Source organism: Pholcus phalangioides, unplaced genomic scaffold (genome assembly GCF_987345545.1).
Source record: "Pholcus phalangioides strain wild (caught in Gottingen) unplaced genomic scaffold, Ppha-v1.0 ptg000010l_1, whole genome shotgun sequence".
NCBI lineage: Eukaryota > Metazoa > Arthropoda > Arachnida > Araneae > Pholcidae > Pholcus > Pholcus phalangioides.
Genome location: NW_028301603.1, coordinates 31,840,212 through 31,863,962, shown reverse-complemented (window position 1 = coordinate 31,863,962; position 23,751 = coordinate 31,840,212). Strand labels below are relative to the sequence as shown.

At 37.5% G+C, this 23,751-nt stretch overlaps 1 protein-coding gene across 1 annotated transcript; it reads right to left on the bottom strand.

Moving 5' to 3' along the window:
• Positions 1-5,734: 5,734 nt before the first annotated feature.
• Positions 5,735-22,578, bottom strand: LOC149081283 (histone acetyltransferase KAT8-like). Its single transcript, XM_089238121.1, has 9 exons — positions 22,377-22,578; positions 18,780-18,857; positions 16,866-17,035; positions 16,343-16,396; positions 13,213-13,377; positions 13,040-13,129; positions 10,743-10,977; positions 9,641-9,791; positions 5,735-9,322 (listed from the first exon to the last, which is right to left on the bottom strand). The coding sequence occupies exons 1-9, from the start codon at positions 22,543-22,545 to the stop codon at positions 9,109-9,111; spliced, it is 1,326 nt and encodes a 441-aa protein (XP_089094247.1). The 5' UTR covers positions 22,546-22,578; the 3' UTR covers positions 5,735-9,108.
• Positions 22,579-23,751: the final 1,173 nt, after the last annotated feature.

Genomic DNA, 23,751 nt, shown 5'->3' with positions numbered 1-23,751 from the left:
ATGGCAGCACATTACTTTAAAGTGGAGTGTGGAAAAATTCACTTTTTACGATCTTACCTGCCTGCTTGATCAGAGGTCCTTCGTTTCGGATGTCTCCTTGAGTCATGAAAAAAGTAACTGAACTAGAAGTTTGATCTTTCAGGCAAAGCTGCTTTAAAAAAGTGTTTCAAGTGGCTTTGCTTTCAGGTCAGTTTATAACACTGAGCTATATGTAAACTATACTATAAGTAAACTTTACTTGTTTATAAGGAGCAAAGCTGAATGAAGAATTTATTTGTTTATATCTGAGCTTCGTCATCACCACATGGGGGCACTTCTGATTTTGAAAGTAGATAGCAGCACCAACAATATTTTTAAAAATGAATATCTTAAAGTATTCTATAGAGTATTAAATTAATTTTAATTCCCGTAAAATTTTTAGTGCCATTGTGAATTCGCGGCAAATGCTACAAGGCAAAAAAAAAAACTGCTATTGGCGGACGGCGTAACGTTTCGAGTCACCCGGTATATACGGGACTCATTACTTCCTTGATACAATATCTGTAGGATGTACTGGCCTAGCGGGAAGACGGGATGCATTTATCGCTCCCACGTCCTGCAGCAGGGGTCGCTAGGCTGGGGCCTTAGGGGCCAGATTTTTCACTGGTTCCCCGATAAAGAATGTATAGTATGAAAAAACAGAAATTATAAGAAACTACGCTGAAGCCTTTCAGCCTCCACAGAGGCCGTGCGACCTGTGCAGCCACATGGAGCACCTATCTAGGAAAGCGTGCGAAATCCGAGTTAGAAGGTAAAAAAATATTTGTTGAGCTGAGAAACGTCATCGGGGGGCACCAGAAATAGATCCCGCACGGGCAGAGAGAGATTTCTTTCTATTTTCTGCCCCTACCCATATTTGTACATCAAGGCTACCTTAAGACCAGGGCCGGATTAAGATGCTTGAAGGCCCTAAGCTAATTAAGTAATTCGGTGCCCTCCCCGCTCACATTATTGAATCTATCAATTGAAGGGAAAAAAAATTGGGCGTAGACACGACCCGAAGTTTTGACGTGAATACGTTCTTCGTGATTTGAATCGCGTAGTAGGTAATGACAATGATGTTATTAAATTGCTATCATCAGATTTGTCTGAAATAACTAACAGGCGATAAGAATGCTATCTATACGCATTCCGTACCTTCCGAGATACAATGTAAAACTATTTCGTTACGAAAGCGGACCACGAGCCTGGTGACCAGAGAAGAGGTATTAAAACCAGAGGGGGATATCATTGGATTTACTTTAATGAGATCTACCCGCAGACATCAAAATCACTGATATATACTGAATACTTCTTGAGATATGAGCGTTTGAATTAATTCGTTTTCGCAACTTTTTGCGGATTCACCCAGTCTCTTCAAATGTATTAAAAGACGTATTTGCCTAAAAAATACGTTGGATGAAATTTTATAATAAAGAAGTAAACTATTGTTACGATCTAGAGATGATAGATGGCGTGGTTCTCTATCGCAATTTTCTGTTGGCAACAAGAGTTGATACCAGTTTCGGTTTAGCGCCGAGACATACGATTAGCGGAGAATGTGTAGAGAAAATTCCAGAGGGATCCACTCCTCCAGACAATGGCACCACGAACCTGGTACTATGGAAGAGAAATTTGTGGAATGTGTTCTTTTTCTCGAAGTTTCGACCGAAGCTATAGTGAGGTGAACACAAGATGCCAGATTCGAGATTAAAGAGACTGGATGAAAAGTCAGTTGTGATTTAACTTTGCGAGAAAGTTGTTAGCTCTCTGAAAAGCTTGTAAATACGTGGAAATTGCTGTTCGCTGTTAATAAATCTGTGTTTGTCTGTCGAACCACTTCTTGTTTTCCAATCTCGAAGTCTTGTGGAAAATTATCCGGAACACTATTATATCTAAGGCAGAATATAATGTGAATATTTCTACGCACACACTTCATTTATTTGGAAGGTTCACCCCCCCCCATTTTTTCTAGTTTTGCAAATTCTTTGATGACATTAAAATCAGTGCCACATAACACATCTGCTTGTACTTTTAGTTGAAATGAGAAATCAAGCTCTTTATTGTTCTGCAAATTTTTGTTTCAGTGCTTGACATAATTCTGGTTTGAAAATGACAAAACTACATTTCTGTAGTTTTTTAATGAAAATTTTTCTTATTCGATATTTCTCGTAAGGAGCCATTCAAGTATTATGTAATCAGATTTTCAGCCATTTTTGACCCCCCTCCCCGTCAGCAGCTTAGAATATTTCATATCTTTAAAAAGGAGTGGTTGATGACGTAAGCAACTTCAAACCCCCCTTGTCATCAAATCCAAAACCCCTTCCTCCCCCCTCGATGCTGACGTAATACTTGAATGACCCCTAATTAGGATGTAAAATTCATTAGAATTTTTATTTGTTGAATTTAGCAAGCTAAAGAAACGCAAGTCAATGTTACTATAACTGTTTTTGAATTTTTCAAAATTTTTGGAATTTTTATTTCATGTTTTCGAAAGACAGACCTCAGGTTTTTTACCTTTTGTTCTAGTCCAGTGTTTTCCAAAGTGGGTGATGGAATTGTCCAGGGGGCGATAGAAGCTGTGGATTTAGCATAGGATCCTATAGGTTCACTTGAGTTGGGGGGGAGGGGCGATGAGAGAAAAAATTCCTGAAGGGGGCGGTAAAATGAAAAAAGTTTGGAAACTTTCTAGTCTTTTAAAAACATTCCAAGATATTTTCTCCCATTGACCACTATAGAATTCCCGAACCGGCTTCAGAAGGAACCACTGAACTGGCATAGCCCACATCTTCTAAAGAAGGTTCTCTAGGTGTTGCATAGCCACAATATTATTATCTACAGGTACCTCATTTTTGGTAAATCACCATCATTGGGTGCCTTTTCCATCTGATAAATTTTTGAATTCGTTTGCAATCTAGATCTGGTAGTATTTCTTTTGCTTCTAAAATAAATCAAACTATGGGCATAGCCAGAAATTTCGTTTGGGGGGGGGGGGCAAAGTTATAGAACAATAGATAGATTTGGCCATCTTTTTCCCCTTTTTCTCACATTTCGGGGGGGGGGGGAAACCAGACCTCTAAGTCCTCCCCCCCCCCTTCTCGCTACGCTCTTGGATCAAACTACACACAGTCGATCTTATTATCCATAAAGAGAGAGGTCTTGTTCTAAGTTCATCCTTATTCTGTTAAGCCGCTTCTAATTTTGAGATTAGATGACAGAACCAACAGTAATAATTGTGGAAAATCTTATTTCACCTGAGGTCTGCTTTTTCAAACGTTCTTTGCTGCAAACACCTCCTTATTTCTAGGATTAATAGAATTGAACTTTCTATGTAGTTCAGTTCACTGGCTTTTGCCCATGGGAAACTGAACTGAATGAAAAAATTCTGCTCCCTCTATACCCGAACTATATCACCATAAGTCATCTCAAATTTTGAGGTTAGATGACAGCACAGTGGAAAACCAAACGGTACTAGACATAACTATTTGGCTCAAACATGTCTATCATCTGCAAAACCACAGCAGGCGCAACCCTCCCACCCTCAAGTTCCTAGGATGGATCAACATTCCATCATAGTAGCAGCAGTTTTGGTGCTCTATCCCCTGCAGTATTTTGTAGCAATTTGTTAGAAATTCCATAGAAGTATGGTTTAGTGGTAGCAGTATTTTGTAGCAAAGGGCAGAGAGCCCCCAACATTGATTCAGAAATCAAAACATCCCACATCAAACCAAACATCCATAGAACTAAAACATCTTCAATGCCCCTCATCAGAGGGACAATTTTTAAGTAGGCTTAGCTAAACTGCGCTTCTACGAGTGGAGAAAATAAGTGCATTGCAAATTAAACATGATATATGAAAACCATATAGAAATGTCCTCCACTTGTCAGTACAAGATTCATTGAAAGACTGGTTATTTGTGGAGATGAGGATTACAAGGAAGAAAATTCATCACTGCCCCCACGGGGAAACGAACCCCGGTCTCTCGCTTGCTGGACGAGTGCTGTACCATCTAAGCTATGGAAGCAGATAGAATGTTTCAACCTTGGAGCGTATATATATATATATATACACTCGTGTATAAGCCGACCCCCCACCTTACTTCAGGACCACCAAAACCGCAATAAATTGAAAACCCGTGTATAAGCCGATCATAAAAAAATCCGTGCATTTTAGAGAGAAAAAAAATCTTATATTATCATGCAAAATGAATAGCTTGCAGAAATTTACAACAGAAAATGATTCTAACTTTTTAATCCATTTCTTCTGAGTCCCCAAGCTCATCGTAATCCATCAGATCATCATTGGGGGTGCAGCATCTTCGATTTTTTCTTCATCTGGGCTGTCATCGCCATTTTCAAAGAGGATATCATCTTCAGTTCTGGCCATCGCATTGCTGATGCAACACTTTTTGAAGGATCGGCAGAAACAGAATTCCATGCATCATGTACCCATTGGCACACCAATCCAATATCAGGTTTCTTCAAGTCACCACTTTTTGTAGTTTCTTTATCATCGGAACTCATCTATTCAATCCACAAATTCCTCAAATAGTCTGAGAGGCTTGTCAATGCTCACATCTAAAGGCAGTACAATTGACGTTAGCCCACCTGGTATCAAAGCCAATGATGTTTTCGATTTCTTTGCTTCGACATTATCCGTTCTGTAGGCTTTGAACATATCCCATACCAATAATGCCGGATTCTCGAACACTGCTACAAAAATGACTACTGATTGTGGGGATCGATATTTTCTCATCAAAAACTGACCCGAGTATAAGCCGACTCCCCCACTTGGGGAACAAATTTTTCCACAAAAAAACTCGGCTTATACACGGGTATATACGGTATGTTGAAAGGCACCGTACATGGACGGCGTCAACAATCAACTAATTGATTCAATCATTAGATCAATTCAAATCATTCAATCAATTCATCAATAGCTCGTGAATGACATAGGCCAACCAGATGCCCACATGCATATAGAAATGTCCTCTCCACTTGTCAATACAAGATTCATTGAGAGACTGGATATTTGTGGAGATTACAAGGAAGAAAATTCATCACTGCCCCCACGGGGAACTATTAGTTGATTGTTGACACTGTCCATGTACAGTGCCTTTCAACATATACTTGTATATACGCTCCAAGGTTGAAACATTCTATCTGCTTCCATAGCTTAGATGGTAGAGCACTCATCCGGCAAGCGAGAGACCGGGGTTCGTGTTTGAATTTTCTTCCTTGTAATCTTCATCTCCACAAAAAACCAGTCTCTCAATGAATCTTGCATATGAAAACCACAGGAAATTTTAATGGATTTGATGCGCTCACACACATTGTGTCTTCACTTGACAGCACGCCAATTTGATGGTGCCTGAATAAGCCACTTGATTGAGCACAAATGAATCACACATCGCTATAAGGGGTGATAGAGCACACCAAAAGTATATATATTTTTCTGGCTCTATCACCCCTTAAGGTTCATACCATGCAAATCATATTCTTTAAATGCTTTCAAGTTTTCTTCTGACAAGAAATCTGTGGGGGTGGGGGGGGGGGGGGAACATAGCCAACAGAAGATATAACTGGTATTTAATTTCATTATAAAATAGCAAACAAATAGGTACACATATTTTAACACAGGGAGGGGCTCTGTTTTCAAATTTATGAAATGCAGATGTATGTGCAAGATCATAATTAAATTCATATAAACTTTTTTCAACAGAATTTATAAAAAAAAATGAAATACAGTCAATAGAAAGTAATCAAAGGCATTTCCCTTTATAAAAATGCAAGAGAAGAGAAACAATTTACTGGCATTCAATAAAATTGGGTAGGTGAGGTAGATTATTGACAGAATGACAACTTGCTTACCAGCTTCCCAACTATACTTTGAACTGTCAAAACCTTAAATATTTTATATCAATTTTGAAATTTCTCTTGAAAATAACACACAGTCGGACCCACTTATATCAAGTCTGGATTTAAGGAGCAAATTAATGCATTTTGATTCGGTACAATGCTAATTGTACAGCAATTCTGTTGCTTTTAGAGAGCAGGTTTTTCACGAATCCAATTAATTATAAAGTTGTTGCCCTGTCTCTCCTGATGCCATCAAAAAAATCCCATGTTTTTAAGTGTAATATTCACAGATATTTGAATTCTAAAACAGAGAAAAAGAACAGCAATAAATGTGTATAAAATAATTTTTACACCGTTAACAGCATTTAATGCTGTTCTTTCCCAAAATTTTCCAACTTCCTCCATTTTTTTAATACGAATATCTCTGTGGATATTGCACTAAGAAACATGGAATTTTTTTATGGCATCAGGAGAGACAGGCCAACAACTTTGTAATTGGGTTCTTGAGCACATGGGGACATTTGGCCGCTGTGGTGGTCGAGTGGTTATAGTGCCGGACTCGTGATGCGAGGATCCGGGTTCGAACCCCACAGTGGTGGTCGGCTGAAGTTGGTTTTCTGTGGTTCCCAACTTCAAGGCGCAAATGCGAGCCGATCTCCCCGTTAAAAAGTCTCGCCACAGAGAGCAACAGTCCTACAACAGTAAATCATTCAACCATAACACTTTACTCATAGTTAGTAAAACTGGGGGCAGATGACAGCACTACACATAACAAGCATTACACAGAAACAAACTATACGTCAGGTTGCACTACACGTACACGCACATTCCCGCATTTACCGATTCGTTGGGGGGTTCCGCGGGGGGGGGGGGGTGCATGTGTGGTGTAGCAGTAGTAGGTAGGGGCTCGGGGATCCATGATGTTCTTAAGTCAGCCACCTCGTTGGGCAATTTGCCTGTTGTGGCGTTGTATTTGTATTTGTATAAAAATTTAGATTTTTTTTATTTTGTGACACTCTGTATTTCCACTCTCAAAACTGCTACAGGGTAATTTTTGAGATGTTGAGCATTTTTTAAATTGGAATTATAACTCTACGACAGACTATTGATGAGATGAATGCCCTGCTAGCACTTACAGGACATCCTGTATATTTATATAATCTCATGTAGACTCACTATCCAAACTTAATTCTAAAATTTCATGTTTTTGACTTGAAAAAAGGTTGAGCGAGTGACCAGATTTAATGAGCATTTGAAACAATCAAATGCTGAAAACAATCTTCTTATTACAAGTGGATCTGACTGTACTACAACCCAATCGGTGAGAAAGAAAGAAGTACAAGTCCAAATTCACTCTTTTTTTTTTAATGAATTGGTTTGACAAATGTAGATCTTAACATTGGGTGTAAGAGCAGAACTAGACCAGCCTTCTTTGATTGGTTCCAGGCATGTTTTAAAAAAGAACAGTACCTGTTTTGAAACTTAAAACTTGATTATCTCGAAATGAGAATTTTGGACACTAGTACTGTACTTCTCACTGATTCCATTTAATGTTTAAAATTCCAATAATTACACAAAAAAGAATGCCAAATATCTGATATGCTTATTCAAAAATTAACTACTTCAGATTTTCAAGTAAAATGGTTAAAACCAGTTAAAAAAAACCTAGCCAATTCATTCCCCCTCTATGCTACCATGACGAAATTACAAGTCAGGTGACAGGTTAAGCACAACATTTTTTTCAAAACAAATAGTATTATTGACTATTGCTCACGGTGAAGCTGGTGATTTGACAACCAGGAAATAGCAAAGCTGCGTGAGGAAAGAAAAGAAATAGATTGCTGCTGTCTGAAAAAAAAATTACCATTTACTCCCGTAATGATGTTTGCTCAAGACAAACTTACTGACTAGTGAACAACATGCACCAGAAACCTGAAACAAGAAGGCACATGCCAGAATTTGGCACATCTTATCGCAGCATATGCACAAAATTGCACAAGGAGCTTCAATACCATTCATGCAAAATTTTGATAATGCATAAACTGCTCATGAATGTGCAAAGAGACTAAACTCATTTTTCAGAGGGTTCTGAAAATTATGAGTAAAAACTTTGAGCTTATCAGCAGCCTGATTATGAGTAAAAAGAAAAATTCTGATCGAACTGGCTTTGTAAACAAGCAGAACATTTGATACTGGTCACATAGGAATTCTCAAATGCTCCATGAAAAGCTGTCTGTCCCACAATCAGAAAATGTTAATGTGCCGCGGCATACCATAGCTTAAAACCATAATAAAACTCCTCTTTTGCAGACACTGACAGAACTAAAAAAATTCATTCATAAAAGAGGGGTGACCGCAATTAAGGGGTTTGAAACACATGCATTATACAAGGGAAATAATTATTTGACCCCAAAAGAGAGGTGACTGCATCTGAGGTGGGGGGGGGGGGGTGACCAATAAGAGGGGTATTACTGTATTAAGCCTTATTTTCGTGATAGACACAGAAATGGCAATGTCCATACCAAGGGTGAATGTGATGAAGAATGTGAGGCTCACATGAAAACTTTCTCAATAATGCCTCACTGAGACTTTGAATGTGTGATAGAGAATGGAAATACCTGCATGAGTGGAGATGTCGTTCAATAATTTAAAAATGATTGTTTTTGATTCTCCCCTTTCACTGTCATACCTAGTTTGATAGAATAGATTTCGAACAGATAAAAAATACAGTAAAACCTGTCTAAAACGATAGAAATAATATTGTTATAAAGAGGTTATCGTTATAGACAGTTAAAGCATTTACACTATATCCTATTGAATAGGATTTCTGCCATGAACACAGAAAATATTGTTATAGGCAAGTTCATTGCTATAGACACAGTATCATTATACACAGGTTTCACTGCATATGAATTTAAAATATCAAAATTAATAACTGGTAATAAGTTCTTAAAAATAGAAAACATTGTTATCTGCATAAAAGCAAGCTGCTTATTATTTCATGCATCTATTTTGAGTGAAAAATTATTTGGAAACATCAACTGAAGTTCGTGACTATTTAAATCAGTTTATGTCGCTTGCTATGTCAAAAACCTATCCCTATTTCAAACATTCTGAGCATCTGAATGCTCTGTTCACGTACAAGACAAAAGCAACAAAGTAATAATGAGCAAAATTAAAATGGATGTATGATGATATATAACAAACATGAGAACGAACAACAATCTATCTTCATTTCTTTACAGTTTTCTGTTTTTTTGGCGGGCTCCATCGCAAGCATGAAGTTTCTACAGTGAGCCTAGGCTTTTTGTACTGTGCTCTACGCAAATGTTCTTCCACAAGTTTTGGTGTGACACATATCACATATTGTCCTTTCCAATACCTTACCATGTTTAAACTCTGGAGGGTGTTGATGATGTCACCTTGCGTGATGCTTGTCATTCGACTAAAAATATAGAAGAGGAAAAATTGAGCAATGTTAACTACATATTCAGTTGTTTAACTATTTATACTTGAGTTATACGGCTCAATTTTTTTGTTTAAAAACTTGTTCCTATATTGGGGGAGGGGGGGAATAAGCTTATATATGAGTATACAGTACATTAAAAAAGAAGAGTATAACATGGAAAGATAGAGAGAGAAGCAAAGACACAAATTTGATAATTTTCATTTTCAATATAGGTGATTAATTTCAAAATTATTTTAGATTGAAATCTGAGAACATGAAAACAGTGGATGAATCTGAAAATAATGAGCTTCGTACCTGAGTTCTTTGATTGAAATTGCTCCCCGGACATCTCTGAGTATTTCAAGAATAACCCAAGACCAGTAGCTTCGATAGCTCAGCTTTCCCAGATCTGATAAGGGTTTTTCGGGAGAGCCAACAACACCTTCGATTACTGATAGTTCATAGCCTGTGAGAAAGTTGGAAAACACATGTTCAAAATCACAGAATATGAGTATTATTTAATATACATCATATATGAAGTGCAGTCCTCCCTTGATATTCGCAGGGTTTGAGTTCTGGGGGTGACCACGAATAACTCAAATCATACACTTTTGCTTTTAGGCATCTGGTTTGTACAGTATCTGCTTTGTGTGGAACTAGTCAATGTACTAGCTCGTCATGATGCCTCTGACAAACGTTGGCGACGCCTCAAAGAGCCACTTTGAGAACCTTTGTGTTCTAATCTAACTTTCTTGACCACCAATTTCCAAAATTTGATCCCTACTCTGGGCAACCTGGCCTATAACACACTTAGCCCATTCACCCTACAACAAGGATGTTCACCGTGAAAGAATAAAAATTTTGCTTAGCATTAACAGCTTGCCCATGAATCTTGCCTATGGCGGGGACTGTAAGAGAGATACTATTGGACTTCAGTGTGTCCCGATTGTTTCTCCTATTTTTTTGTTTCTGTGTTTTTCATTGTGTCTGGCCTTCACCCAATATTGGAGAATTTATAACATCGTGTATGTGTGCATGTAATTATTACAATTTTATTATTTTTTTAATGTGATGGATTTTCACAGTAATTCCTTACATTATAACAAAATTAATATAACTTTTTATACCATCCAAAATATGAATTCTCTTAAGAATTTTTTCTTTTTTTCAAGCGTTTGTTATAATGATTTCCTAGTATAACATCCATTTTCTGATTAAAGGAATAGGGGGAGGAGTGTCAATGCATGTAGACTGTATTACAATAAAATTGTTACAAAAAAGTGTGTACTAAAAAAAATAATATGTGCTCATTCATACATAACCAGCCACAAAAAATACTGAAAATAAAGAATTTCAACTGGCAAATAAATAACCCAGTAAAAAAATATCGATTTGAAAGTGTTTTTTTTCTACTCACTGAAGGCAATCAAAAATTTTCCATATCCCTTGCGTTGGTATGGAGGTAGTGTGAGTATGCAGGCCACGTTATTGTTATCTGCAGACTCCTTTTCCTTCGAGAAGTATCCAACGATATGGGAACCAGTCTTGTCTACTTCACAGAGAATATAAAACATGAAAGGCTCCACATCAAAATACAATGTCTTGTGGTCCAGAAACAGCTTTGCTAACAAGCACAGATTTTGACAATAAATCTGAAAAAAAAGAGACAGACATACAGATCTAGATAGAACCTAGAATTTTTCAATCAGGTGGTACAGGGAACATTCAGGAGCCTGAACTACAGCATTAAAAAATTTCAGCAGGTATTCTGAACTCTTCGCTGGACCATTCACTCAATGAAATGGCCAGAAGGAAATTCTTACATTACATATGTAAAAACTCAGACATCTGCTGATTAGGAATAGACAGGATGACACATGTGATGCATACCTCAGATATTCACATAAATATTAGGGGGGGGGGGGACATATATATATATACACGCAGTAAAACCTATTTAAGTTAGATACCTACAATTGAACTAAAATCTGTCCAAGATATAGAAATGTGGTACTGTGGACATTTTGTGTTATAGAATTACTAACAAACTGTCCAATGTAGGGAAATGTCCAGGATACAGAGGTGTCTAAGTAGGTAGTCAGGTTCTACTGTATAAACCAAGAGTGCACAATTTCTGCCAGCAGGCCAAATACAGCTATCCAAGAGATTTCATGCGGCCCGTGAAAAGTGTATTGGTAAAAAGTATCAACATACAAAACATGATATGTACTTAAGCTGGCTATGTTTCTTTCATAAAAATATGGGGTATTGAGATAAATATGGGACAACAGCAATTACATTTTTAAAAAAAGTTAAAGGTAAGTAACGTTGCCATTTACCACTGAACAATCTACAGTAGCAGGGAAATGAAGCATTTTAAATCGCAATAGATCAAAACATAATTAACGAAAACAAATTAGTTTCACAAATATGTGAGATGAATATAGCCATGTATATGACTACAATCAATTATGATAATTATTGTCAATTGAGATTTTAGAAGTTATGAAAATAATCTCAATTCTTATTTCATTAAAGAACAGATTTGAGAAAGCTCTGTTAAAAATACAGAAAAAAAGGGGCATTTTTATAAAAAAAAAGTTGGATGACAGAAATTGAAGAGTTCGGCAAAATAATGGTCTATGTGGTTTTTCTGAACTTTAGAAGAGATGCAATAAAAGTCATAGCTAAATCAAAGAAACACTTTTCCTGCCAGGAAGTAACATATAGGTTATTATTCCGTCACATTCTTAAGGCTGTGAAAACAATGAACGCAATGGAGACATAGACCACTCACGATTTGCAGCTATGTAAAATGGCATATCAGCAGCAAACATATGTTAATTTCTGTGGGAACTTAATTAAAAAATATGTAACAGAAGCTTCATGAAACGTTATTCAGTCAAAAACCTTATTTTGCAAAAAATGTGACATAGACCATTTTTTATTTGGCTGAATCCTTCAATTGTGGAAATGCCCTTAAAATACTTTTGGCCTGCATAATAGCAATACTGCATATCTGACCAGAGAACGTGGGCAACGCTTGGGAGATCAATAATACTCACTAGCTTTAACACCCCCCTAAAAATAAGACTTTAATACTCCCAGCCCCTAATACCCACTCTGGCTTACGAGTGGTACCAATACTGCATATTTGACTAGAGAACTGAAGAGGTTGGGCAACTCCTGGGAGACTAAAATTCAACACTTTGTGGCATGCTCTGATTTCAAAATGCATGTGCAGTTTAGTACAGTGCATGAAATACAATGAGAAAAATTTCCGTCACATACAGTGTCTGTCTTACATTTCCCTGTAGTAGTAAATCGACAGTTCTGAGTTTGAAATTCAGCAAGAGGCATGAAAACATAGCCATTTGAAACCAGTTTTAAACTGTAGTCCCGGATCTAGAGTATAGAGAGTTCTAAAGTGCCTAAAATGGCAGTTTTACTGTAAAAATGACAAAATAAATTCTTCTCGCTACTCGATGGCATTATTTTGTGTTTTGCAACTGAAAACAAAAAAATTCAACTGTCACATCATTACACATCAAGTAAAGTTGATTAGCTATTATAAAACAAATACAAATACAACGCCACAACAGGCAAAATGCCCAACGAGGTGGCTGATAAAAAGATGCCCATAAAAATATGGATGTCATATATTTCAAAAATACAGCAACCCAATTAAAAATGCTCACTTAAAAATCAACTCACTTTATGATCTTTCCCATCCACTTCATGCAAGCATATCGTACCTTTCCTGTAAATTTCTTTACCTGGTGGCTGTCTGCAAGTGCATTCGCTCTAAAAAAGACAATTTTTGATTTTTACAAAAAAATAATTCCAATAGCATATAGTACAAGCAAATATAGAAGCTCAATACTAACTTGATGGTATCTGTAAGTCTTGACCAGTCGCATGTATTTCAAGCAATACTCACAGATCCACAGCTTGGGTTGTTTGCCATATTCTTCGGGATATGGTGAGAAATACCAGGCATCAATCTCATACTTGCCAAATTGAATTCGGTCAACATACTTAACTTTGGTTATCTGTGTAAGAAATTATGCACATTATGAGACAAGAATAATAAGATAGCCACACACACACATACACTGTGAAATCTCAATACACTCTGCTGACCAAGAAAGCATACTGTTGTAAAGAGATTGTTATATTGAGAGGCAGCAGCTTAATATTAGAGCAGGGTTGGCCAACAGCTGGTCCGTGAGGTAATTTTGTGCGATCTGCGACTAGGTAAAATTACTGTGTAGTCTTATCACTATTTAAGCCCTCATTGCCTTTTCTTACTCACGCATTGCTCTTAAAATTTGTTACAGACATTTTCACTCAATTGCTTTCCACCACCTCGTTGGGCGAGTTACTTTTTTGCAGCTTCTGTATTTGTAGCTGAATGTATACTTGGTGTTCTGCTCACAGAGACAAAACTTTTTTCAAAGTGCATGTCAACTCACAATGACACTTTGAAATTACAACCAACTAAAATACACAGACCCTAAGGCACATTCCACACTGGTGCAAGCGATGCTGCATATAAAACCTGAATTTCAGGGTTTTAACCAATTCACATCGAGTTGCATGCAGCATTGCTTACAGTATCGCGACAGCGTGCACCCTGCCTAACAATCTGAAAGAGCAAAAATGTGTCATATTGGATGGTTGGGTTTATATTTTGCCATTGAACAAGAATTCCACACTCATGGAATTTTAATGTCAAAACTATGATTTTTTTTGTGACAAAAACAGAGAAGCAGCTATCTTTAAAGTTCAACATAGAAGGTTGGTGGCATTACACATTGAAGCAGACTAACACTTTCTCAAACCAAAATACCAATATTTTGTTCCAAGAATGTAACTCAAATAATAAGAATACATGTATCACAAATCTGGTTCCGTGTAATCTCACGGACCTACTAGGTAATGGTGCGTGTGTGCATCCATTCACATCTACAGTCTGTCAGGTCCATGTGAAGCTAATCCATCTTATCTCCGTACCATCACATGTTTACCTATACCAATACAAATACAACGCCACAACAGGCAAATTGCCCAACGAGGTGGCTGACTTAAGAACATAATGGATCCCCGAGACATTTTTTGGAGGCCCTACCTACTACTGCTACACCATACATGCTACCCGCCCACACAACCCCCCGCGGAACCCTCAACGAATCGGTACATACGGGAATGTGCGTGTACGTGTAGTGAAACCTAACGTGAAGTTTTTTGTTTCTCTGTAATGCTTGTTATGTGTAGTGCTGCCATCTGCCATGATTGAATGATTTATCGTTGTAGGACTGTTGCTCTCTGTGGCGAGACTTTTTAACGGGGAGATCGGCTCGCATTTGCGCCTTGAAGTTGGGAACCACAGAAAACCAACTTCAGCCGACCACCACTGTGGGGTTCGAACCCGGATCCTCGCATCGCGAATCCGTCACTATAACCACTCGACCACCACAGCGGCTATGATAGTCAATACTATCCATGTCTACAATGACTAGCATGACTAGCTTTTGGCATGCTTTCTATCTTAACACATTTGAACCCTGTTATAAAGAACTCCATTAGACCGTAGAAATCACTTCATAATAGCGAAATTTCATTATAAGGGATTTCCAGATTTTTACATTGTTCCTATGCAAACTTATCTGAGGGAATAGAAAAGTTTTCATTAAAACAGGATTTTGCTATAACGGTATTCATTAAAATAGGATTTTTGCTATAACGGTGTTCATTAAAACAGGATTTTTGCTATAACGGCGTTCATTAAAACAGGAATCAGCTGTAATAGAACTTCTCTCGAACTATATCGGTGCATGAATCAATCCCTTGAGCATCTATTCCAGGGTTTTCCAACATGAAAGCTCTTGCAGAACCCTTAATGGTTACGAGACTATTTCACCGAACCCTTAACCAATTTTGAATACTTCTTCCCTATACAGGGTGTCCCAAAAGTCAGCATTCGCTCTGCGGAACAAGAATCCCCACTTGTAGTAGATAAACGTGTCAATATATATATATATTTGTGAGTTACACATAGTATGACTCTATGATCCTTTATAGGAGAGAATAATTTTTTCATAGTAAAATTCAGCAATTTTATCATTTTAATTAAAAATTTTAATTTTGTCAAGCTTGCCAAAAAAAAAACTCACATTGAAATTCTGAAATCTTGAATTCACTATTTTAACATGAGCTACGCAACAATGAAAACGTCAGCTTTTTATTCTTTCTCATTTGGTCATCCTAGTTATACAAATAGCTTCAGGGTAATGAAAAACATGCTTTAATATATTTTTTTCTCCACCACCTTAATTTTGTGCACAATAGGACAAATTAAACCGTATATTAAACCAGATAATACAAATACAACGCCACAACAGGCAAAATGCCCAACAAGGTGGGTGAGAAAGCTTTTGATTCTGAACGCTTTTTGCATATGAGTAAATTTCATATTTATGGTTAATATTACAAGTAGTTGGTTTTTTTTTGACTGAAATGAATTCATTAATTTAGGAGCAGTAGATGCTTTTTTTTGTTTTCGGCACTTCAAAATCATTTCTGAATCTCGTTGCAGTCCTATTTGTTTTTCTTTGAAGCCAATCTTCATTCTCCAATGCAAAGTTTATCGTTCTGTAAATGTATAATTGTCCAATGTCTAGCATGTGATAGTTTATTTTTCTATTGTTTTCGGTAGAGGTTTGTGAGTTAGCATAGCTCTTACCTTGTTGTGTGTGTTACTTAGTTTCATGATATTACAATGGTATGTTCCACCCAAGCACATAAACCGTAAATTATAATTGAGAAAACCCACGCGTAAAAGACATCTTTAAAAAAATCCTCTCCTATGAAATACTTGATACAATCGCTTGTATAAAAGCGATTTTTTCCCATTATTTTATCACAATGAATATTTAATTTCAAGACATCCTGTATGGTTACCATATTTCAAACAGAATATTTAAATTAAAAAGAAAAAATACAAAATGCACTCACTGCTTCGTGTTCTTTCTCCAGAGCAGCAGTTGTAGGATCCATCTCCGCATATGTCTGAAATAAAACGTCATAAGATGAAACAATGTGACATGAATTTTGACTTGATGATTCCCAAAATATGTTATTAGCAATGTAATTAATTTACAAAAATGAAAGAATCTGAGATAGTATTTGATATATATCTGGGATAGTTAAATTTTATTTGAAGCCAATATTTAGTAACTTTGTTGCACTCATCTTAAGAGTTGTTGGTAGTAATCACAATTTGTTTGGAAGTATTTCAATCGTTGGAAGTAGTGTAATATGGCACTAAAAATACCAACACAGTATTTGCAGACAAAACAAGGGGTGAAATTCTGAGTGACATTTTTGATATCCGAATATAATCCCATCATTTTTCTTATTGTCAGGGCCAAAACTATGAGTGAAGTCAAATTATAAATGAATACAGTCATAATTGTGCGCCCCCCCTAAAATCCTATTTACGGCCCTGCTTATGGTAAAAAAAGAAATAAAAGGTAACCTTTTGTATGTGGTTGATCTCATCGTGCATCCGCTTTTGATTACGAGTGATCTTGCGATCTGGCTGCTCCCCATTCTGAGCTGTCTTTGTCTGTTTCCCGTCAAGGTCTTTGTTTCCAGAGCTCAGATCGAAACGGTCTCTGTTGACCCATTCGTCCAACCTACGATTGTCTAGAATGTTTAAAAAAAAAACGTTCTTGAAAAATGCAAAGAAAAGGTAAGTTTAACAAAATAAGTTCAAAATTTTTTAACACATTTTTTACATCTTACAAACTGTAATACTGTAACAGAAAAAAAAAATTAGGTACCAGCCAATTCAGTTTTAATAGAAAATTTTTGGCATCAAAAAGCCAATTTTTAATTACTATAGCATTTGCACTCAGGATTTGTCTGGAATTCAACTCAACATCTATCAGACAGATGTATTCATAATGTTTGTGTGCCGCTACTGAAGGAGGTAGCACAGGCAATAGCACATGTGACACATGAATAGTCAGTCAAAAAGGTGGCATTGCAAAAAAGATGTTTTGCATTCTTTGATTGAGCAAAACAAAATCTATAAATGTTGCGCAATAACATTTCTAATCCAATTGAGAATAAAGTTGCCGCTGTCTTCCTGTAACTGCAGCATCATCCAAACACTTGACATATCCGGAAAAGAGTCTCCCATGGCAGGTTAAAGGCTATACACTTTCTTTTGGACACAGCCCTAGAATAGATTAGTCATGCTATTGCCTACTTAACTTGCCTAAAGACCCGTTTACATGGGTTGAGTAATTTAGTGGCCAATTAAACTTAAAGTGAATTTAGAACATCCAAGTTAAGTAATCAAGTGATTTTGTTGTTTAATCAAGTGATTTTGTTGTTTAATCAAGTGATTTTGTGGTTATGTAGATAAGTAGATTTGAATCCAGTATATTCTTTTGGCTCAAGTAGGTACTATCCGCATGGGCCAGTGAGCACGAGCAGGAATGGCCTCATATTATAAAATAGTCATTCACTATTTGTTACTTACATAATGGGACAGCTTAACAACAGACTTAAAATTTATTCAACTACAGTGAAATCTGTCTAAAGCAGACACCTTATGAGACAGAGACTTATCCTGTGCCCGAGTGGCGCAGTGGTAAAGATGCTCGTCTTCCACTATGAAGGTTACCATCAAGGTCCATGGGTTTGAATCCGGGCATAGAACGTTAGAAGCAAGTTTTTTACCTATCGAGCCTAGGGCGACCACTAACTCCACTGGTTGGAAATTGCCGTATGGCGATATATGACCGGAGTTGGTGTGCGGTGAAGTACAGACTTTGCCTGAATGAAAATAGTCCCATTGGGGAATAGTGCATTGATTTGCACCTTTGGGAAACAAAACATTATTTCAGTCCCTTGACGTTCCGTTTTTCACACACATCCAGTACTAAATTACTTAACCTGTGCAAACAGGCCTTGAGCAGCAGGACACTAATTTTATGATTTAGGGATCACAGTCATGATTCATGTCTTCAACTGCAACTACTTAACAACAGCTGGAAACTGTACACTTCTTTATGAATCACCTAGGGCAGCATGAGAAAAAAATCTCTACAAGCATGGGACCTATGTTTGGCAACCCCCTTGACATTTTTGGTAGACAGTTTTTTACCCCTTCCAACACAGATTTAGTGCCCAGTGAATCACCCTGTATTAATAGAGTGGATCCCATTTAAGAAGTTTTTTTTGTCCTAATGATGACATATTGAGGGGGATCAATTGCATGTAATTTAATCGTTTGCTTACCATTAGATGACAACTACAGCTAAATTACACTATAGTGAATAACTGAGTAATATATAATTATAACAGGGTTAGGCATTATTTAAAATGGCTTTTATTCATAATTATATTTTTTTCAACAGAAAATGAAAAAAATACTCACGGCCTTCGTAATGAACATAATACTCATATCGACCACCTTCCTGCTCATTCGCCCGAATCTGTATAATCTCAGCATTATCTGAAAAATAAATATTAAAATATAAATACACATCATCTCAACCAAATGATGACATTTTTATAAAAATTTTCTTCAGAACAATTTGAAAGGAACGTTTTTCCCATTAGTAACTGGAACAGTATTTTAGCTGTTGATATACCAGTGGTTTTTTTTTCCAATTTCGAAATCCTCACTAGCCTCAACAGCATAATACGTGGATGAGAAAGTCTCGTGAACTTTTGTTACGAATGTCATTCCCATAATCAGGGGGCAGTGCAACTTGTGTGAATGCAGGGGGGGGGGGGATATAGGACATTGCCAATATTTGCCAAAAAAGCCAAAAGTAAGCCAAGCATAATAAATACTTAATCGGTCAGCATTTAGCTCAGAAAATCACTTTCCTACAATTTCCAAAATTTTTCAACCGAAGATAATTTTTTAAAGAAACCTATCTTTCAAGTCAGGTCTTGTTAGCATCCCACCCAAATTCTTTTGTTTGATGAACTCTCAAAATTTCTCACAAATGCTAAGAAATTTCCCACTTGGACAAATTTTGGCCAATTTTTCCCACGAATATGGGAAATTTCCCACGAGTTACCATCACTGATCCCAAGTGACTAAAATTGAAAAAGAATATGTTGAGAAATCAAAAATATTGCAGGAGAAAACAGCTGTTTGATTCATACTGTTGGTGCCGCCATCTAATCTCAAAATTAGGAGTGACTCATGTGGTGATAATAAATTTTGGGTCAAAGGAGCAGAAGTTTTCATTCAGTTCAGCTCTACTACTAATTAACTACTGAATCACTTAAAGCCGGGTTTTCCCAGGAATAGGTTTCTTGCGCCGTGTGAACCGAATTAGACCATTTGGTGCCAGCAGAAACGTGTTACATAATTACGCTACCCATTTGTGTTTTCGTAGCATGGCGCATCAGATCAGGGCGGCTATATTATAGTATATGACCTTGGCATCAGCTACTCTGTCGTCTGCATGCTCCAGTTTGAAGGGAAGGGGAAGAAAACACACGAGTGAAGAGAATATAGGCAAAACCGCGGCGCACAACGCATTTGACTCCTCCAGAAGCAGTCTGCCAATTACGCCCGACGTAAAGCGCTGTCGTGAGACGTATTGTGCTCTATAGGAAAACAGTCATGCTGTTTTTCTTATTGGTCGCGCTGGGTGATTTACCTTGCACGCGTCACAGAAAACCTGCTCCTAGGAAAACCCGGCTTAACATGTGTAAAGAGGCTTTTAAAAAAAGCAGAACACAGGGGAAATAGATGTTTTAGACAGTTTGATTTAAAATGATAGTGCTGCCATCTTACCCCAAAATCTGAGACGACTCCCTGCGGTGATGTCAAGGGAACAAAATTTTACATTTAGTTCAAAGCCAACTAACTGAACTGAACTTGATAATAAGTTCAGTTCTTTTTCCCCAGCAAATCAAGAAGCATCTGAAACAAAGAATCGTAAAAGTAGGCAGACGGCAAGTGAAATGGGAGTTTCAAAATGTTTGATTTAAAGTGTTGGTGCTGCCATCTAATCTAAAAATTTGAGGTGACTCATGTGATTATAAAGTTCAGGTCAAGTGAGCCGAATTTTTCATTCAGTTCAGCTCCTCAAGAGCAAAGCCAACAAACTGAACTGGATAAGTTCAGTTATATTTCTCTGAAAATAAGGTAGTGTCCAAAACTAAGAGCCTAGAAGCAGACGACAGGTGAAATGGGAGTTTCAAAGTTTTATTTATACTGTTAGTGCTGCCCTCTAATCTGAAAATTTGATATTATTCATGTGATGATGATCATAAACTTTATGACATAAAGTAATATTTTTAAGAACTGCAATAACTAGACCCCAATGACTGTACAATAATTGCAACTCTGAACAATATTTGTCACGATGAAAAAAAAAAACTTTTTTAAGATGATTTTATCACTCTTACTTGTGTTTATATACTAAACTATAAGTTCATTTTTGGATGGGACTCGGACAAAAATTACAAAAACAAAATTTGCACTTTTAAGATGGGTTTTCGGCAGCGAGTGCAATGTGAATCATCCAGTGCAACATGATTTTCACTCACTGACCCGATACTGTTTTCCTATAGAGCACAACACGCCTTACACCAGCACTGTACATCTGACATGATTGGACAATTGCTTCTGGAGGAGTTAAATGTGTTGTGCATTTCACCAATATTCTATTTTTTTCTTCTTCTTTCTCTTCGGATCAGAGATTGCACACAACAGAACAGCTGATGCCAGGGCCATATACTACATAGTCACCTGATGCCCAATGCTAGGGAAACACAGACATGCAGCGTGATTAAGTTGCAGGTTTCTATAAAACAATAGCGTTATAGAAGGAATTCACTATAGTAAAGGATATCGCTGTATCGATAGTTGAACATTATACTAGGCAATTCCAAACAAGATTTAAAAAATATCATTGTAGAGGCATTTATCATAAAGTGTCGTTGTAGCGGAACATTAGGGAAATGAAAAAAAAAAAGAAGTTTTTTTTCTATTTCCCTTATGCCTTGGGATGCACTAGGGTTGCATCCCGAGGTTCTTGGCACCCGGAAGGGTAATTAAACTCCATTTTCTCACCTACAAAATAAAAGCAAAATCCACATATTCACATGCAAGTATGTTAGCGATAGGTCAAAACTTTGGTACAAGTGCTGTATAATCCAGACCGCCAAATCCAATATAATCCAGATCGCCGAGGGCACTATAAGTTGCCAACGCCGGCGCTCTCACTTATTTTGCCGGGTTGTCGTTGTTCTTTCTAGAAGGTTCTATTACACATCTATTATAGATGACGGTTAAAGTGCGGGCGATTCAAACGGATAATGGCGTTTTTTCCCTTTGTGCAGTAGCGTCGTTGCCTTGGATTATTCCTGATTACCTTTCGCTAGTTGTTTTTAGCGTGTCTTTTCAAACGTTTGAACAGTCATTTAGTTTTTTTCGTTCCGAGCGTTAGGATTACACAAATTGGATTACATTTTTATCGACCAGTAAGGCTGTGTCCTTTTTATTTATCTTTCTTAGTAATATTCATTATTTTATTTTCATTATCAACCTAAGGTCTTAGCGCCAATTATGCGAGCAATAATGGTAACTAAACTCCCTTTGTCGCCATTCAAATTTACTTATTGAAATACTTGGCCCATGTAAACTGGCAGGCTGGTAATTCTAGTCAGATAGGGACCCACCCCTTTCTATAGCACTTGTCCAGAGGCCCCCACGATACCCTTGAGAAGACCCGTAACTTTTAAACGTTTCGGCGAGAATCAGCTTCAGACACCACAGCTAAATCAAGAATGAAGCGTTTTAAGCGGGAAAATACAATACCGAAACCCGTAGATCAAAAAATACGATGCATGTGGGTAAGATTAGTATTAGAAACTGGTGAGAATAATTGCAGGCGAGCAGAGGATGAGAGTGAGTTTGCGAGGATGAGCAGAGTGCGCAGAGGAAATCTGTCATCGTCTGCGCATTAAATCCTAATGAAAAACGAGTTGACATTGTACTTACGCCACGAGTTGTCACTTCTCCTGACCATGAAATGCTCGCCAATTTTCAATCTTGGCTCTTCAGACTCTTCGTGACTGGCAGGCATTTCGCTACGTGTAGAATGACTCGGATGACAGCTGTCACCAAAAGAATTGCCGCCAAGCATCTTGTCGTCAATGAAGTCGTCCATTTTGCTGAAATCAAAACATTAAACTTATCATCTGTTGCCATTTTTCAAAAGTTCAGACTTAGACATACAGTATGACCATACGTCCTGCTTGATTCAAACTTGGGTTTTTTTTTATTAATTTTTTATGACACGATGTCACTCTCCCCCTTTTATACAGAAAACTGGATGTTATGAGAAGTTATTTATTTTTTGAGATGTTGATTTCTTTACGGAAGAAAAAAACTCAAGTTTGCCTTTACTGGGAGTCGAATCCGGGTACCTCGTTTCAGGGCACGACCTCCTATATAACCAGGTATCCAGGTTATATAGGTTATCTAGGTGGTCGTGTAACACGCCGTCTTAAGAGCATCATGGGCCCCCGGGCCAAGTGATGTTTTTGAGGCCCTACCTGAAAAATTCTCGGAAATTTCAACCACTTCTCATTTTTGAGAGGCCCCTCTCCTCTTGAGGCCCCCGGGCCGTGCCCGGGTGGGCCCATGCGTAAAGACGGCACTGCCTCGTTTATCGGACTGGTGTTCTCACCACCAAGCTACACCTTCCCTAGACAGTATGCATGCCGAACGAGACCGTGCAAATAGATAGATACACAATCGGTAATAGCTCATAGACAAGCCACCTGAAAGATATACAGTGGAACTTCGGCCCAGATGACATGATGTCGCTCTACACTTAATAATGCAAGATATACAGAAAACTGGATGTTGTGAAGATGTTGATTTTTTAAGGAAGGAAAAAGTTTCCTTTCTCCTCTGTAGCTTACTGGTGCAAGCACTCGTCCGGCAAACGAGAGATCCGGGTTCGACTCCCGGCAGAGCTGAGTTTTTTCCTTCGTTAAAAAATCAACCATCTCAAAAAATAAATATCTTCACAACATCCAGTTTTCGGTATATCGTGCATTAACAAGTGGAGAACTACATCATGTCATATACATATATATCCATCTGGTGGCTTGCCATCTATGAGCTGTTGGCTGATTGTGTGTGTGTGTGTCCATTGCACGGTCTCGTTATCGGCCTACATACGTGCCATGGAAGGAAAATCTGTAGCTTGATGGTGAGAGCACTCATCCAACAAACGAAGCATTCGGGTATGACTCCCGGTAGAAACAGACTTGAGTTTCTTTTTCCTTAAAAAATCAAAATCTCAAAAAATAAATATCTTCGCAACATCCAGTTTTCTGTATATTTTGTATTAATTTTTTAGCCC

Excerpts from the sequence above, each read along its gene's own strand:
- LOC149081283 (XM_089238121.1), bottom strand. The coding sequence starts at position 22,545 with ATGGACGACTTCATTGACGACAAGATGCTTGGCGGCAATTCTTTTGGT. Across the intron at positions 13,378-16,342 it reads TGGAGAAAGAACACGAAGCA|ATAACCAAAGTTAAGTATGT; the intron begins GTGAGTGCATTT and ends TTTCTTACACAG. Across the intron at positions 9,323-9,640 it reads ATTTCAATCAAAGAACTCAG|TCGAATGACAAGCATCACGC; the intron begins GTACGAAGCTCA and ends CTATATTTTTAG.